The sequence below is a fragment of the Barbus barbus genome, assembly GCF_936440315.1.
Source record: "Barbus barbus genome assembly, chromosome: 29".
Lineage (NCBI taxonomy): Eukaryota > Metazoa > Chordata > Actinopteri > Cypriniformes > Cyprinidae > Barbus > Barbus barbus.
The window spans coordinates 19932666-19952143 of NC_136757.1; the positions used below are offsets into that span (position 1 = coordinate 19932666).

General features: G+C 36.6%; 2 protein-coding genes across 5 annotated transcripts in view; one reads left to right on the plus strand and one right to left on the minus strand.

Annotated features, from left to right (window-relative positions):
- LOC306849716 (protein ENL-like) lies at window positions 1-17245 on the plus strand. 4 transcript variants are annotated; one of them, XM_079384970.1, is made up of 12 exons: window positions 1-144; window positions 3665-3845; window positions 5295-5377; window positions 6184-6327; window positions 6443-6568; window positions 8583-9212; window positions 9945-10035; window positions 10495-10606; window positions 13121-13220; window positions 13678-13755; window positions 14713-14784; window positions 14869-17245. In XM_079384970.1, exons 1-12 carry the CDS (start codon window positions 133-135, stop codon window positions 14995-14997), a joined length of 1758 nt encoding a protein of 585 aa, XP_079241096.1. In that variant the 5' UTR covers window positions 1-132; the 3' UTR covers window positions 14998-17245. The 4 variants fall into 4 exon arrangements, with proteins under 4 accessions (XP_079241096.1, XP_079241094.1, XP_079241095.1 ...); XM_079384968.1 differs by having other exon boundaries at window positions 21-144; window positions 9945-10080; XM_079384969.1 differs by having other exon boundaries at window positions 21-144; window positions 9945-10080; window positions 13678-13746.
- LOC306849714 (long-chain-fatty-acid--CoA ligase ACSBG2-like) overlaps window positions 17241-19478 on the minus strand; it is a 16611-nt gene continuing 14373 nt past the window's right edge. Inside the window, exon 15 of the mRNA XM_079384964.1 lies at window positions 17241-19429. Within this exon, the coding sequence (XP_079241090.1) occupies window positions 19311-19429 (119 nt within the window). The 3' untranslated portion in view covers window positions 17241-19310. The remainder of the gene's footprint in view (window positions 19430-19478) is intronic.

Below are 19478 nucleotides of genomic sequence, written 5' to 3' on the forward strand. Positions count from 1 at the left end.
AGAGGTCCGGAGAGGGGAGGGGAACCATCTAGTTTCCGGTTTTGGGCTGGAATTGACACACAATGAGGAGTCGGGAGCAGCCGCTCAAAAGCCTTCTGTAAATAAACAGGACCCTCATCAGGCCGGCGAACTATGGAGAATCAGGTAGAGTATGAAACGCTTTTGCTGTTGCATGGAGTGAAGTCAACTTTTGTAAGCGCGCGCTTAGAGAAATCCACCATTGCAACTGAATGTGGACACTTGGGGCTCGTGAAAGCAGCGGATCGGACCCATATAACCCCCTCCCTCCTCCCCCCTCTCAGCTATCTGACTCGAGCTGGCCACGCATATTAAAGCTACATCGGTATTTGGGGACATCAGCTCAGCCTAGAGGGCTGGATGCGTGCGCCAGCTTTTGCAGTAGGCAAGTCGTGCTTGCAGCAGCAGAAACACAAAGGAGAGTGTTTTTGTCCTATGCTTCTCTGGCCCGGGAGTCACCACAGTCTGCGGCTTTTATTAGAGGAAATGAAGAACATGCATTTTCATGCACTAGTGTTTCTGACACAGGTCTGCTCTGAGGGTGGGGGTTCCTGATGGGCTCCTGAAGCGAGAATCTGTCTTCTTCCAAGGCTAATTAATTGCCCTTTTTATGCAATATGATTTATGAACAGCAGCAGTGATCATATGCTGTAGATGAATATCATTGCATTAACATGCTGGCTATTTTTACACCTTCTGCCTTGTGTCTGTGGTCTGCAGTAGGTTAATTGCATTTGCTGTTATTAAACCTTTATTATTATAAACTATTTTATATTATTTTTTAAATAATTATTTACATTATATTATAGACTATTTTATTATTATAAACTATACTAATATGGAGTCTTTCTCCATAAAATTTGTGTTTACCAGTTTTAATGCAACAGCAATAATTGTAATGGCATTATGACTTAAAATACAGCTACAATTCTAAATATATTTTATTACATGTTATTACATGTTTGTACAAAAAATAACGAACTAGCATAACGTTAATACTGTCTTGATAAAGCTTGATAGAGAAAAAAATATAACTTTTTTTGCTTATTACTGCTTATAGTATTGCGGTTTAATATTAATGAGCTGTATATCCCAATATTACTTCCATTATCGGTCCAGTGCATGAAGACAAATCTCACACCAAAATAGCTTAATTTAACCGTAAATCTGTTTATTTAATGTAATTTTAGAACGGCACGTTGTAAACTTCAGTTTTTATCCCTCCACTTCTCACGTAATGAAAGATTCTTGAAATATAATTCATATGCACGTTTCATTCATTCATGTTTTCCAAGCTGGATCTTTGACCACAGCATTGCAGCAACTCTTCAGAGACTTGTTGTTTTGTCGTTTGCATGTTGGCTTCCACGTGATCTGCTTGTATTTTTGCCGTGCTTGACTGATAATCTGTATCATAGCAGTGACCTGAGAGAAATCCAGTCTGCCACTTTTGTGTCTGTTTTGTGTTTTCTAACAAAACGTGATGCGGGTGAGTGTGTCTTGTGAGAACAGGAGCCAGCAGTGTTTGCCTGTCCTTCTGTTTAATCTACTCCTTTTCAAAAAGGCCTTTTGATCCCCCCCCCCCTTCACCGGGATTAACGTGGTCATGTGTTGAACCTCTTATTGTGTATGTCTCCTGTTTGTCCCATATCATCTTCATATTCGGGTGGTCATGTTCCTCTCAGGCGGGGTGGAATAGCCTTTAATGTCGGTAGCGTTTGTAATCATTACCTCAAGGCAAGCTGCTGTTGCTGTGACAAATTACAAATGGCAAGTTCTGGAAAAAGAGCGGACTGAAGCTGTGTCGTTCTTGCCGTTGAGGGCAGCCAGGCTTTTGTCTCTCTGTCTGTCTATATATGTGACTCGGCTGGGGCTTGTCGGGGTCTGGCTGGCAGGTTTTGGCATCGGAGACGTGGGAGTGTCGGCCAACACAGAGAGTTAAAGTGCATTATGGTGACATGCCAAATGGCGGCCAATAGGATTTTCCTTCCACTAGTCCTTATGCTTACAATCTTTCAGAAAAGTAAAAAAAAATACATCCCAGTCTTGTTCTTTATTCTGGTTCTTCAGTGTCCACTAGTTCAGGAACTCAAGTCAACAGCAGCTGAGCATCTCTGGGCACCTGTACCCGGTCTGGCCAGACTCCACCCTGTGTGGGCAGTGTGGGCATTTTTCCTGGCTGCTTTTCAAGGAATTCCCTTGATGGCTTTTTCTGGCCATTTGGCAGAACCAGCCGATGATACAGATGATTAGCTTGAGCATGTGTATGAAAGGTATTCTTACTCAGATTTTGGTGTCTAGAGGCCTTTTTTTTTAGTAACTCTTCTCTGCTATATCAATAACTGTTACGGGGCGAACAAGACGTGAGGATCCATATGCAAACTTTTATTTATAAACATAGTCAATTCACAGGCAGGGTCAAACGACGGCAGACAGGTATGGCATGGGCAAGACACAGAGTAATCCTAGGGCAAGCGTGGGTCGACGATCGGTGAACAATATCCAATAGGGCGAGGCAGAGAGATAATCCAGGTACATAAGCAAAGATCCAAACGAGGGGCAAACAGAGTCCAAACGGCAAGGCAAAGGGGTTAATACAGGAGACGTGGGCAGGAATCAAAACACAGGAAAACAGGCTAGGCAAGACTTGGAATGGCTTGGTAGAGTAGCTATCGACAGAGACTGTGACAAATGCTAAACAATACTCGGCAATGACAGAGAGGAAGTCCAAGGCTTATAAAGCGTGTGTGATTGGGTGATAGTTCTCAGCTGTGAGTGTGATTAGTGTAATCAGCTGTGTGTGTGTCGTCAGTGCAATGGATGATGGGAAATGGAGTCCAATGTGCTGTGTAGTGTGAAAGTCCATGTAGTGAGCGGGTGACCTCTGGTGGTGAACAAATGGAGGTTCATGGCCGGGATTCGTGACAATAACAGTTTTCATCTGTATTAATTCATTCAATTAAAACAGTCTTCTTACAAAAGAAAATAGCCTACAGCTTGATGATTTACCATTGTGATATAATCCTCAAGGACATATTGCATTTTTTTTTGTCTTTTGTTTTAGGAGTGCACAAAAGTGTCATTCCTAAAAAGCACCATTGCTTATAATTTCTTAATCTGAAAATATGTAATACATATTTTAAAGAAAAAACATGCAATATAGGCTACATATAAAATAATACAAATATGTATATAAATAATTAATTATCATTTTATACATTATTTTATTTATATTTAAAAAAAAAAACTTTTTTTTCTTTTTTTTTAAATCCTGACCATAATGGAATATATAGCTAAATTTGGGGTAGGTAAGATAAAAAAAAAAAAAAACCTTTTTGAAATAAGTCTCTTATTCTCATGCTTAAGGCTGTGTTTATTTGATCAAAAATACAGTAAAACATTAATATTGTGAAATTATATTAAAATTTAAAACTCTTCTGTTTTATTACATGTAAATTTAATTTGTTTTATTATATATGTAATACTTTTTTAATTTTTAAAAATCACATTTTACTTTATATAAAATGTAGTAGTCTGTGATTATGAATTACAATGCCGGAAAGTGTCCGCTGCTCTCCTCTGCTGAACTTCAACTGAACTCGGTCTTATTGAAGAATTTAATTAATATGTGTTTCTCTGTTTTTAGTGCACGGTTCAGGTAAAGCTTGAGCTGGGTCACAGGGCCCAGCTGAGGAAGAAGGTGACATCAGAGGGCTTCACCCACGACTGGATGGTGTTTGTGCGAGGCCCTGAGAACAGCGACATTCAGCACTTTGTGGATAAAGTCATCTTCCGGCTGCACGAGAGCTTTCCTAAACCCAAGAGGGGTAAATTTTATAACTTCACAAATGAGATATTGCACCACTCACAGTTCAATCTTCAAAAACCAGCATGTGTGAGAACCACACGACGTGTTGCCTATCATAAGGAGCAGTATGCTTCTTTCTTGTAATATTTATAGGTTGTCTCAATATTAAAGTTTTGGCCTTGTACCACACCAGCTTCTAGCACTTTGGTGTCGATACTAAATCAATACTGAAGGCTACAAATAAACAGCCTCGGATGGCTGGAGAAATGAAACTACTGTCAGCAGATTAAACATCAACCCATTTCACTTGTCACATGTCTTGAATTAACAGTGCTGGTCTAAGATCAAAGTTAGCATTTTATATTCACATGACTTTATGATGATTTGGATGGAGGGATATTTTGAATATGTAATATATGTAATATACAATCAGTTCTTTCACACTGTGTTTTTGTGAAGTGGTTCAAAACACAGATTCCAAGATTTGTTGGCAAAATTAATTTACAGTTCGTGAATATTAATTGGGTCATGCAGATGTTGCTTGGTAACCTTCCTGGAGTGTCCAGTCAAGTAATTTGAATAAATATTCATGATTGTGTCTTCACCATAGTCGGATTCTCGAATTGGCAGCTGATCAGTGCACACTTAACAGCATGTGCCTTTCAGCCAATCAGTTAGGCCTACTGAGCAAACATGATGTAACATAATTAATATTCATGATCAAAGCCTTCATTTTCGTGTTTGTAAATGAAAGCTCCAATAAAAATGCATAACCACCTTATTAATAAAATTATGAAACATTAAGTTCTATGTAATGATACGTTACTGTATGGATACATATATGGTTACATTACTGTTCAAAAGTTAAGGTGTCAGTAAGATTGGTTTCTTTTTTCTTTTTTTTGGAAAGAAATGATTGCTTTTATTCAGCAAGGAAACATTAAATTGATCAAAAGTGACAGTAAAGACATTTGTAATGTTACAAAAGATTTCTATTCCCAATAAACGTTGTTCTTTTGAACTTTCTGTTTATCATAGAATCCTGAAAGAATGTATCACTGTTTCACAAAAATATTAAGCAGCACTTTGCTAAAAATAAGAAATGTTTCTTAAGCACCAAATCAGCATATTAGAATGATTTCTGAAGGATCATGTGACAGTAAAGGCTGCTAAAAATTCAGCTTTTCCATCACAGGAATAAATTACATTTTAAAATATATTAAAATAAAAAATAGTTATTTTAAGTCATTAAAATATTTCACAATATTACTGTATTTTTTATTAAATAAATGCAGCCTTGGTGAAAATAACATACTTCTTTTAAAAACATTAAAAATCTTATCAACCCCAAACTTTTGGATGGTGTATATGAGTACAAATAAGTTTCTTACATTCAAATAGTTATGAATATCATTGTTATATGCAGATTTTTTTAGTGAAATAATTCATCTTTTTCTTTTATTTGCAGTGTGTAAGGAGCCACCATATAAGGTTGAGGAGTCGGGATATGCTGGTTTTCTGATGCCCATAGAGGTCTACTTCAAAAACAAGGTATCTGAGTCTCTTCCTGCAGCTCTTTTGTTCTCTGTTGCTATTCTCTCTTGTTCTCTAGTTATTTCTATTTTTTCACCTTCACATACATCCCCTCTCTCTCTGTGACTCATCTGAGTATCAGCTTCTCTTCCTCTATCTTGTCATTTGTGAACTTCCCCCCCATTGACATTAAACAGGCAACATAGAGTAGAGTACGCAGAGGAGAATGATTTGCCTTATGATCAGAGCGAAACAATTACACTCTCGTTTGCAAGCCCACCCGCTGACTCACAGGCTTGTGATATGTATCTGTATTAGAGCTGCACGATATATTGCATGCGATTGTCATGCACATCTCGTCAGTAAAGCCGGTTCTATGATTAATAATAAATCTCCATCACCTGTTTTCAAATAATCACAGAACCGGCTTTACTGACGAGATGCGCATGACAATTGCATGCAATATATTGTGCAGCCCTAATCTGTATCTGTCATATCGTTTCTGAAAAACATCCCCAACCTTCAGTGAGTCTTGTTTTCCTGAGTTGTTTTCAGTAACTCTCAGATTTCAGCATGCTGAGAGACAGAGATAAAAAGATGTGGAGAGGTAGAGAATGTGCATCTGGGGGTTTGATTTGTAACTCTGGTCTTTGCTGATGTTTTGCCCTTGAATCTTGAATGAACCTCTGGCTGTGCCGCCCATGAAAGAAGTCCTAGAATCACTGCAGTTGCTGCTCTGTTGACTCACTTTAATGCTTGTCTTCAGTTGTTCTGTAATATGAGAGGATTTAATGGAATCACTCAATAATGCAAATTTAATACAGGAGGAGCCAAAGAAGGTGTGCTTCAATTACGACCTTTTCCTTAACCTGGAGGGAAACCCACCTGTCAATCACCTGCGCTGTGAGAAACTAACCTTCAATAACCCCACTCGTGACTTCCGCCGCAAGCTAGTCAAGGCTGGAGGGGTGAGTGCTGTATTGTGGGAAATGGAGTTGTTTGTTGCACGTTTTAAGTCTGGAAAATTTTACACTTTTGGCAAATGTGCTCTTATCTTTCTTTCATTCATTCTGTACACATCAGATCATGGTGGTCCCAGAGGGGGCAGAGGTGGTCCCGAGACCCAGCCCAGATTATCCCATGCTTCCAACCATTCCACTCTCTGCCTTTTCTGACCCTAAGAAGAGCAAGACCTCACAAGGGTCAAAGGTCTGAAAAATCATTTTAAAATATGCCATATGACATGCTGAACGAAGTGCTGTCGTCTTTCTTTTTTAAACAATAGGGTCCACAATGATGAAATCATATGGAAAAGCAGTATTTTTTCTATTAAACCTGGGGGGGGGAAACTATATTTTAGGGTTTTTTAAAAATCAGTGAAAAAAAAGAAAGAACAAGTTTGATTTAAAATGAAGATGATATAATTTAGGGTCAGTACAATTATTTTTTTCTGTTTTTACTTTTTATATTTTTATTTAGCAAGGATGCATTAATTTGATATAAAAAAAAGAGAACATAGACATTTATAAGGTTACAAAAAACTATCTATTTATCAATGAATCCTAACAACAAATTCTTAATATAAATCCTAACAAAATATTTAGCAAATTCTTTTTAACATTGGTAATGATATATAATTGAGCATCAAATCAGCATATTATAATGATTTCTGGAGGATCATATGACACTGAAGACTGGAGTAATGACTGCTGAAAATTCATCTTTGCCATCACAGGAAAAAATTACATTTTAAAAACTATTAAAATACTTTATTTTATTTTTCAATTAATATAGTAATATTTCAGAATATTACTATTTTTGCTGGGGGGGGGGTTTTCGAATAAAAAAATGGAGCATAAGCGACTTCAAAAAATTGCAAAATTCCTTAACCCCAGACTTTCGAACAGTAATTTTTCACTCAAATTATGTTATTCTGAAAATATAATTTGTAATTAACAATTGATATCTGATAATAGTCTGTTGAGAGATATTAAGGGATCACAGCTTCCTCTATTCTCTCTTTTGTATACTTCTAAGCAGCAGATTAGATCGTTTCAGTAAGAATTAAGTCCATTATGTAGGACATGTGTCATATCTCTATTAAATGACCTTCGCTTTATCATATCTGAGCACTGGTGCTTTGTCTGGGTCACTCTGCTGCATCTTTCATTAGTGCAGGAAAGAGGGTCAGTCGCTCGCTGTGATCATCCAGATCTGGACGTCTTCCAGCATCCCCATTATCCTTAACAGTCCTAATCTCAGCACAGCCTCATTAATGCAGCACATGACCTTTGTGTGAAGGTCACACATGGGTTATATGATCGCAGTTCAGACAGGCTTTAATTGTTAGAGGTGTCAAACTCTATGCTTTATCCTAATAGGGGATCTGTGTGTGGTTGTATTTGACATTGTGCAATGAGGGTAAATGGTGACATATGATAACAATATGGCATGGAATGATTATTATATAAATATTAGGGTTATTCAAAATGACATATTTTCCAGAAGGAGTTGTTGGATTATTATGCATGTCCATCCATGTCCAAAAATAAATAAAATAGTGTGTATCTTGACCAAAAACATGGTTATTCCTTGGTACTTTGTATTACTTTTTTGTGAGTGTACACTACCGTTCAAAAGTTTGAGATTGGTACGATTTTTTAAATGTTTTTGAAAGAAGTCTCTAAAGCTTACCAAGGCTATATTTATTTAATCCAAAATACAGTAAAACAGTAATATTGTCAAATAACTTTTTTCTATTTGAATATATTTTAAAATAAAATTTATTTTCATCAGCTATTACTCCAGTCCTCAGTGTCACATGATCGTTCAAAAATCATTCTAATATGCGGATTTGGTGCTCAAAAAACTTTCCCGATTATCATCAATGACAAAAAACTGCCTAATATTGTACTGCTTAATATTTTTCAGGATTTGAATAGAAAGTTCAAAAGAACAGCATTTATTTGAAATAGATATATTTTGTAACAAGTGTTCACATTTGATCACTTTAATGCATCCTTGGTTAATAAAATTATTAATTATTTTGTATTTTATTTTATATTATGAAATAATGCTGTACTTCGAATGCAGTACTTCATATAATTCATAACTATCTGTAGTTTTCTGCAGTCATTTCTTGGATAACTGACAAATTCCTGTTTATCTCGGGGGAATAGAGATTATATATTTAATTGTTAATACTGTATTTTTTTTTCTGTAGGAGCCTAGTAAAGAGGGAAGCAAAGTGTCCAAACCACACAAAATGGCCAAGGAGCATCGAGAGCGGCCACGAAAAGACTCTGAGAGCAAAGCCACATCCAAAGTGGACGTTGAGCGGGACGGCAGCAGCAAAAGTAGCCGTGACCCTTCCTCATCTTCATCTTTGTCATCCAAGAAAACAGAGATCAAAGTGAAAGACGAAAACAAAGTCGTGCCCAAAGCTGCTTTCAAGGAGCCCAAACTCACACCGAAGGAGTCCAAAATGGAAGGCATGTCTCCTAAAGGAGGGGGGGTGGGGTCAACGGGCGGTGGAGGGGGAGGTGGAGCGGCCGATGTAAAAGCACCCAGCAAACGACCTTCCAATGCGGAGTCACCTAAACCTAGTGTCAAGAAGCCAAAAAAGGGGGGTTCAGAGGGGTCAAAAGGCTCCAGCAGTGGGGGGTTCACTGGCACCTCCCCCCGAAACGCGTCTTCCTCCACGACCTCCTCGGTGTATGCCGATAAGAAGGCCTCTAAAGAGAAGGGCCGCTGGGCCAAGAGCAAGTCAGAGGCCCAGGAGGTCAAGGAGTCTAAGAAGCCTCCGGAATCCAATGACTCCAACTCAGATGATGAGGCCTCGTCTAAGTCTGAGGTTAGAATTAAGTGTAAATAATTTTGTTTATATTTTAAAGATAACACTGTTATTTAAAAAAAAAAAAAAAGTTAGGGGTTGGCAGCCTTTTTAAAAAATAAATAAACTGAATATGTATTTGTTTTCATAATAATATTTAATTAATAAATATAAGTGAGGGTTGGCAAACTTTTTAAAAGTGTTACTGAAGTTTTTTTTTTTTTTTTTTTCAATACAATGTATTTGTTTATTTATTTAAAATAAGTTGGGGGTTTTCAACCTTTTTTTTATTACTGTGTTAAATTAAATTTTAAAGTTATCACAATTTAATTAATTAAATAATGTTTTTATGTATTTATATAGAATAGGTGAGGGTTGGCCAACCTTTTTGAGAGAATGTCATTTATTTATTTGTTTATCTAAACAATATAATGTATTTATTTAGTTAAAATAGTTGTTGGCCACTTTAAGTGTTAAATTTAATTAGTCATTTTCTCCACAATATTTATTAATTAAAAACAAAATCAAGGCAAGCCTTGACACAATGTTAAATAGTTTTTTCCCCCACAAAAAATATATATACTTATAAGTAATATATTTAAATTATATAATTAATAAATACATAAATTCTATTGTTAAAAATCTACTAATTAAATTGAACAACATGTTAAAATGGTTGCCAACTCCTGACCTAAAGCTGACATTGTGATAACCAAAATCTTTCAATTGTGTCCTGTCCGCTCCTTCCCACAGCAGTCAGCACCTTCCAGCCCGTCTAATTCCAGCTCCAGCTCAGAGTTCAGCTCCGATTCAGACTTTGAGCCACAGCAGAAACAAGGCCAAGGTAGGATCTGCTCTTTTACTGCAAGGAGTGTCCTGATAAGAAGAGGTCAGATCCATAAATAGATTTCCCTACTACACTTTAACTCAAGGTTAACAGTCTGCTGCTTTGATTGATTACCGTGGAGAGGGTTAAGGACGTGTCAGAACAAGGAACTTCCTTAAAAATTAAGGAATGAGGGGCATTTTTTAAAAAGGTGTGTACTTTGTTAATAGTAAAAATCCTTGTTCCTTTCCCATTTTATTTTGTAACATCCAGTCCAACACAGAACATTGGCTTAACTAATAAAGTAAGATTGGGTGAGACATTATGTTTGTCTAAGTAATGGCAAGTGTGAGAAGTTTTAAGGAAATCTTTCTGCTTTAGCAAAAATGACACACTTCACCTTTAAAGTGGGATTTTGAAAGTTCAATCAAACCACTGTAATTGTTGCAGAAGCTCATTGTGGACTTTGGTCTTTAGGCCCGCTACGCTCTATGGTGGAAGATCTTCAGTCGGAGGTGTCTGATGATGACGATAGCAGCTCAGACGAAGAGACGCCAGTCAAGAACAACCTGCCCAGTCGAGACTCCAGGTTGTTCTCCCTCTTTCCCGTCAATGTTTGTTTAAGCAGGTCTTTCAGATACTTTAAGTCCCTGTAATCAATGTTAGCAGAGGCGGAGAACGGATTTGTTTGCTCAGAGTAAACACTTCACTTCATACGCCTCTCTCTATTCTTCATCTCACTCAAGTGTTGCTGAGCTGCTTTGAAAGACTTATTTTTGCGAGGCTGGAAGTGTGAGATGAATGGTAGAATTAGATTTTCTTTCAGTGGTGTATTGTTTATTATAATTATTCTTTAAAATGAAATGTATTCATTCAGATTTAATTAAGAGTATTCAGAAAATTTTTATGAATAGCTTATCCAAAAAATAAAGATAATTTACTCTCTCATATTTTTCCAAACTTTTATGAATCTTTCTTCCCATTTTGAAAATTTGTGTGATATTTTTATTTTTTTTAACCCTATAAAACCGACGGGAGCGCCCGCGCTCCGGTTCGCGTGTCTGTGTTTAAAAGCTAATAGAAACCGAAACCAAAATGGTAGCGCAATAATTATTTTTGGATACAAAATCAGAGACGTTACACATTCAAATCAAGCCTACAACATGCTCCTGTTGCGTTGTTTTCACCCTCTAACGAGACTGCACAAAATGTGTTTTCAACAAAAACATTGCACGTCTTTGCACATTTGTTCTATAGATCTGAGGTTGCTAGTTACCTTTTCCTACGACTACTATGACGTAATCACGTTCTGTGTACTATGACCCCAAGGTTTGTCGCATGTGGTGATGTCACAAGCCACGGCATTTGACTTTCATTTGCTATATATACTACTCTATGCGTTCTATTCGTCAATCTGTTGCTTCATCTTTTCTTTTTCACGCATACACACATATGCACCTTTACAAATGCAAGCACAATCACACACTCGCGTGCATAATACTAACTAACGTTACTCGCGTCTGACGACGAGGAACTCTCCGACTGCTCATCTGCTCCAGGTTCTGTTTCTAGTGGGGTTTATTTTTGTTTATATATGTTTTATGTATTTATTTTTATTTTATTTTTATTTTTTTACACAAGAATAACTGAGATGGTCTTTATATTATTTATTTATTTTTCAATCAACATCGCTCTCAAAAGCAAAATGTTGTCTTTTTGACCCCACAAATTCAAATGCACTCCATTCCTCTGTGAGGCTTGCCACATGCCTCTCTGCATTATTCTGGTCAGGAACTGTCACAAGTGTTATCACAGATTTTCTGCATTTTTAAATGACAGATTTTAGAGTAGTGTAACTTATTTTTCTTTACATAGTCATTTTTAGTTGTTCAATCAACATTGCTCTCGGTTTGACTTCACAACGCACTGTTTATAAAAATGAGTGGATCTCACAAACAAATTTATGTAATCAGTCCAAATCAATTGTATGTAGTTTCAAAGTGTTTTATGCAAGTTTTTTACCTTGACAAGTTTGAGGCTGACATTTGTGATATTTCTGTATTTAGTAAAATGTTAATTGTTTTTCGATTTAAATTTTTTTGTTGGTTTATTGCACTTTTGAGCTATTTATCTAGTAACTATGGATTATTTCATACCTATCCTTCAAATTGGAGGTCTAAGGATTGTATTGATATATGATATTTGAAAATACTGAAAAGAATGACAGCACAGCTTGTAAAAATACTAAGATATACTCTGGCGGAATTGTTCTATGGCAGGTCTTAAAGGGTTAAATATGGATTTTTAATATTGAAATTGAAGTCTGGTGCTGTCAAATTGGAAATTGTCAAAAAGTATTCATGTGACTCATTAAAAGTGGTCAATGTGATTCATGCATTATATTTCATGTCTTCTGAAACCATTATAGATCTGTTTAAAATTTTAATTATTAAAAAACTTGACTTAGTTCTTCAAGGTTAAAAAGAGAAATAATCTTATCTAATTTGTGAATAAATCATTAATCTTTTTTTTTTTGCATCAGATCTGTTCAATGAATTTGTTCATTCGTTTAGAAATCTGACGTCCATTTGCAGGAGTTAACAGCTCACTGGAGGATTCTCAGTGAATAACAACTTAAATTTCAGTCTGTTCCTTACACGTATATTGTATGCCTTTAGGAGATTTGGAATATAGTGCTCAAGCCGTAGGGACCACTTTTACACCGCCTTTGTGTCTGTTTTAAAGCTTGAAAGCTTTACTTCCCATTCATTGTAATTACGTGGGAAAGAGTGACCAGAACCATTAAAAACCGTTCTTTCATAGTTAAATGTAAACGTCCTTAAAGTTATATTTTAAAAATGTATTCAATTAGAAAGCAGTTATTTTGCATAGTAAAAATATTTCATAATGTACTGTTTTTGCTGTACTTTGGATCAAATGAGTGCAGGCTTGGTGAGCAGAAGAGACTTCTTTAAAAACATTAAAAATGTTCCTGTTGAAAATCTTTTGACTAGTAGTGTATATGACAGAATTTTCATTTTTTGCTTGGTTAATCCTTTAATTTCCTCACAGAGTTGAACTCTTTGATATTTGCTCTTCACAGGCTGAGCATAGACAGCGAGAGTGACTGCAGTGACGGGCCGCAGCGTCCCAGTCGAGACCCACCACCCCAGCCACCGAAACACAGCACCAACAACAACAAGGTGAACTGATACTCAGGACTCAGGACAGGTGGCGGCTTCTTGTTAAGCCTTGACAGTCATACAATTGGTGTGTTTATTCATTCAGTCATGCCGGTCGTTCAGTTTGCGGCACACACTGTTTTGCTCCTTTGTAACATGATTGTTGACTGTCGGATGATGGACGATTGGTATTAGTTCTTGGATTACGCTGCGCCCAGTACTGAAATGAGGTGGCGACACGCAGCTTTTGATCCAGTAACTGTGGAATGCTGTTTAACTGGGTGCTGCCACTGGGAATATGGTGCAGCGCTCCAGGCACCGGTCCACTCTTGCTGGAAAAACACTGCAATAGATCAATGTCTTGATTACTCATTCTTTAAACCTCTGCTTTAGTCCATCTGTATAATAATTTTTTTTTCTTTCTTTTCTCCATCTTGTTCCTTTCCTCCCCGTTTCCTTTTGTCTGTCTATCATACAGGTGTCAGGCAGAAAGAGTCCAGACCCTTGTTTACGACAAGAAAAGGTCCTGAAGAAGGGATTCGACAAGGTAGGAAGGGTAAATCAACCTTTTAATTTTCCACCTCTCACTCCCATGTTATTTCTGTTTGATCATTTTGACCCAACTTCCAAACCCTTGCTTTGCCTACATATGTGCCCTCTTAAGGCTTAATAGCTGAAATGGAACTTTAGTCGCAAATGTTTTCAATGGTTTTCCATTAGCATGTTGCTAAGCTAATATAGTGATACATTACATTAACATGTATAAATTGGCCGCTTTCATCCGATGCACATTTTCGTTTTACCAGTTCTTGCTTTCCTTGGGAATCAAACCCATGACTTTGGCTTTGCTAGGGCCATGCTCTACAGAGCTACAGGAAAGTCTGGTACTCTAATAAGCATAAAAAAATACATAACAGCAAAATTTTCAATTAATATTTAGTTTAATTAGATTTGAACTATATATTTTTTTCAGATGTTAATATAATAATAATAAACATAAAAATAATTATAATAAAGCTTTTTTTTTCTTATATAATTTTAAAATACAATTAAATTGTAATAATAATAATATAAATAATTAAATTCTAATAAATTAAATATATTATGTAATGTTAAATTTCAATAAAATATTATGGAAATAAAATACATTGAATACAAATACAACAGCAACGTTTATTATTATATAATAGCAACAATGGTTTGTATTATTTATTTATTTTTAAATTTATTTAATTTATTCATTTATTTAGTTAGTTATTTTACACCTCCGTCTCGGGAGGCAGTTCACTAGTGTTGTACCTAAGGTCCATTCAGTCAGTGCACAATGCATGACATCAATTTTGCTAATAGTAGTTTGTAAAATTGCTCTTTCCAACTAATTTAAGTAAATAAGGGTGAAGTTAATAGTTTCAGTGCTAATACAAGCTTTTATGTGTTTATATGTGTCTTTAGAGTAAAAACCAGACCTTCTGTGCTCTTGTTCCTGACATCTTCCTCTCCTCTTTTTTTTCAGGCGTATACTGAAGAGCTGGTAGACCTTCATCGCAGGCTGATGGCGTTGAGAGAGCGTAACGTGCTACAGCAGGTGGGTGTTTGTGTGTGAATTGAAATAGCTTGCGTTTGTGTAAAGGCTTTGAACAAAAACCATTGACCCATTTCCTGCCTCCAGATCGTGAACCTCATCGAGGAAACCGGCCACTTTAATGTCACCAACACAACTTTTGACTTTGACCTTTTCTCATTGGATGAGTCAACTGTCCGTAAACTACAGAGCTACCTGGAGGCCACCGCCACATGACAGGAAGTCCATCAAGACTCGGGGGAGGGGGCTGCCCTTTTTCACTTCTTTTGTCCTGAGAGAGGGCTGCAAAAGGTGAAAATCTGTTCACAGGAAATGAAAACAGTGGGAAATCACAAAAAGGAGTGAAACACAGTATTTTGACACTACAACATTTCTTCTCTCCTCCTCAATATCCTGTTGGACAGAAAGCTCTCTTCTTAACGGGGCCAGAACTGCTGGAGGGTCATATTTGAATCAGCCTGATAAAAAAAAAAAAAGTCTCCCTGTAGCCATAAGCACTGATGCATCAAGGGTTGCAACCTTTTATATTTTATTTTTGTACCAATGTTTTTCAAGGTATTTTTGATTGTGGTCGGAAAAGGAAGCCCCGCACGCCATGAATGTATCGCTTTTTATCCTCTAGGGCTAGTCTTAGTGCCTTTTTCACACCATCTCATTTGTGCTCTTAGGAATTACAGCAGTGTTATCTTTCACTCCGACTTTAGTCAATCCTTCTATATATGTGGGATCCCTGGATATCGTCCCGGGGAGATTCCTGATTTGTATGCCAATATGTATCAATCCTCATTTATGTGTTCGCCAAACGGGCCTTAGAACTTAAATGTTGTGCATTGCTAGTGCAGCTTGTGAAAGTATTTGGAAATCTGTGTTGATCTCTGTGTTTTCTGTCATCATATCTGGTTTATTCATTAGACTAAGCGGGAGAGACAAAAGAAAAGGGCGAGACGTGCTGTTTTCCTCTCATGTGGCCCCTGAAACAGCAGTCTGTAGATTCACTGTGCTTCTGACTCCGACTCTCAGAGCGACAATATCTCAACTTCACTGACTTCACCTCTGTGTTCATTGTTATGCTAATAGCTTTAAGAGGCTCCGTGGCCTGAGCTGCAGACCACATGCCCTTAACTTCACCCTGCGAGAGTCTGAGAGTGTCGTTTGCACGGGTTTTGAATCTCCAGCTGATTCGTCTGAATCTTAACGAACAAAAATGTTTATAACTTTGTACTGATTTAGCATATTTGTGCGGTTTGCAGCGAGAGAATGCTTGAGTGGCATGTGCGTGAACTTTTGACTCCCAGTTCTTGGTGTGTGAACTTTAACCTTTGACCGGATACTGGTTCAGGTCAGCCTGTCATAAAGGGGTGGGACACGAGGCAAAGGGGGTGGAGTTCGGTGAACTTGAGTAGCAGCTCTGAAAAGAGCACACCCGGTTGTTGTTGTTGTTGCTGTTTTTTTTTTAAATATTATTTGAGGGGGTTATTTTTTATTTATGTACCTCTGCACTTTTGGCTTTGTTGACTCAAGTACTTAATTGTCTAAATTGTATTTTTAATAGTTTTATACAATATTTACATGCAATATGATATTAAGTTGTCAATTATTGTGTCAAGAAATGCCAGTTTTTAAGGAATTTTAGTTATTTTCTTTCTCTCTCTCTCTCTATCAGCACATTATATCGTCATAGGCTGTAAACGTGACCATCAGAACTTGAAACTGTTACTTCAGGCCAGTTTATGACTTCATGGCAGGGTGTGTTTGTATACAAGAGTTGAATTTCTACAAGTTGACATCTAGCATCTGTTTTGTTGTAGCCTCATTATGATCCACTACAAGGGGAGGACTGCAGATTTGTGAAATGAACAAGTATTTGTTAATGTATTTGATTTAAACTGTGCTGAAAAGCTGGTTTGCTTGTCTTAGAGTGGTTTTGGGCACTCGTCACTTGGTTAAACCAGCTAAGACCAGTTGGTTTAAGTTTTTTTTCAGCAGAAAAGTGGAGAACCTCTGTGTTTTGTACATGGGATGCAGCAAAGTAACACTAATGGAGGGGCAAATATTTCAGACAGTTATATTACAAATACACATGTATAGTAGACAGTGGGAGTCTTATCTACAGGAGTCTGAGGAAACGGTTAATACTGCATCATTTTCACATACTTCGCTTGCAGGTTCAGAGAGCTGTCTTTTGTCAGTCAGTGGTGGTTTTATTTGTGTTTGTGAGCGCGGAAGAACTTTCTGTATTTATCTGTGGGGTTTGGGGAAGTCTGGGTTTTTACATTTGTTCTGATAACGTGGTAGAAAACCTTCCGTGATCTGAACAGAAGAATAACCTTTAGTATGATGTGTTAAACTTGGCATACAATGCCACCATGTGGTCATTTGATGCAAGTTGTAATAAGGGCAAAAGATGTTACTTTTTGTTTTTATTGCAAAATCATATTATGAATAAAGTCATTCGAGTACTGTTCACAGCGTCTTTTATTACTAGTGTAGTCAAAAATAATCACAAAACTTTAGCCAAAGTATAGAAACATCTCAAAGAGTATTTACTAGCTGTATTTCATTGAAATGACACTATACACATGATGTGCCTTGCTAGCTATGAGACATTTTTGATCCTGGTGACCAATTTATATTCACTTCAAGTCAAAGGACAAGATTTGATCATGGTTATATCACATTTATTGTCCAGTAAAGGGATAATTCACACATACATACAAGTAGAAACCTGGAGTGCCATCTCTCAAAATCTATGTTCAGTAATCCAGTTTTCAACAATGACATGCACGTTTCAGAAACCCTTAACTTCGCACTACACACAACAAATTGTTACCCAGTTCAAGAGTTTTCAGAGTCAGGTAAAACCAGGCAAACCTTTCACAGTCTGAGACTTCACATCATGTTCATGTTTGCACATTTCCAAATGGACTACCCTTCAAGCTGGTCCAAATCTAGACCAGACCTACATTAAACCATTACAGTATTTTTTATCTAAAAAGAAACAAATCATTTTTTATTTTTTTTTAAATGCAAGTGGATTTTGAGAAAAAAAAAAAAAAAAAAAAGAGTAATTTAGTTGACACCATAATAGAAATCCCAAATAGAAGAAAGGAAATCACTTACTAGCTCTACCTTCATTCTCACCAATTCTGATTGAGCAAAAACTTGTCTCATTTCATGCACAAATTAAACTAAAAGTCTTCCTATTTACAAAAAGGCCTCGCTGTGGTCATGCTATGCAGTCAGAGAGTATACACACTTTGGAGTAACGGGTCCAGTATTTAAGGAAAGCTCTTTAGTGAGATAAAACTAATCTATTTACAGAGGGAAAATCATATCTTTGGATTTGCATTAAGTGATTTGCATTTTTTTTTTTTTTGTATATTCAAGCACTTGACCGATTAAATAGCACTTCCCAATTCACAAACTTTCCAAAGTTTGATCATTTAATCTCTTTGATCAACCCATATGCTTTTACTATATTGCATTGTTATAATTTTTAGTATGCAGTATACAATTTAAATAAAATCAGTTACATTTTTGGTCAAAATATCCTTATTGCACATGCAAAGCAAAAAATAATGCAGCATAGCTTGGCAACTCAAATTATGACCTCCTCACACCAGCTCCTTCATATCCCTTTTTTTATAAGATAAATATTAACCTGTTCTCTCAATCCAGATTATATGGTTTTTCATACAGCTCATGCTGACACGAGACTGCGTGACATCCAATCTCTTGCTACTTTGAGGATTGTCAGAGTGACGTAGCAAAGCATCAAATCAGAAAAACAAATGTATGCAATATGTATTTACACTATATAACAGATTAATTTTTTACAAAGAATTCAAATGACAGAATTAACCAACTGCATAAGTGAAACATTCAAATGACACATTTGGTTACAAAAAACAAAGAAAGATTTATGGCTTATATGGCACCGGATTCTTGCTAAATGATCTTCACAAAATGTCTCGATTTTGTTCCTTAACAAACACCTAGTTTCCTTTAAACACTCAGTGTTTTTGGTGGCAGCAGTGCCATTGACAAAAGAGCACAACCGCCAAATGCTTTTCTCAAAATATTCAGTCATGCCTGATGTGTAAGTTTGCTTGTTAGGTATTAAGATTTTTCAAACTTTGTAGATAAATTTAACCATAAATTAACTGGTATCTTTGAAGACAGACATTCAAATCACCTGCACTTGCATATAAATCAAGAACATGGCTCAAAAGATACTTCATTATAATTAGGCAAGAAAATAAATAGCAAGTCACCACAAAAATAATAATAAAATCTAATTCACAAATGGCTTTTTCTAAACCTGTTTTCCTTCTTGCTACAATACAGAAAAAATGTAAACAGTATGAAATAAACAACAATTACAAAACCCTGAACAAATATTAACTCATAAATGGACAAGCAAAACACAAGGTCTGAGTGGTGTTCCTATGTAAGAGTGTTTTTTTAGACCATGTCAGTCCCTTTGTCTCCTATATCTGAAGTGGGTGACTAGGCCTTTTGTTGGACACCTATTTAGGGGGCAGAGGGTTGTCTGGGGTGGTTGGGGTCAAGACTTCTTTGTAAAAGTTCTCAATCTGCTCTTTATACATCTTCATGACCACTGGCCTCTTGAGCTTCATAGTGGGCCCTGTGAGAGAGAGTTTAAAACAGCTAAACAAACAGACTTTAAATCAACA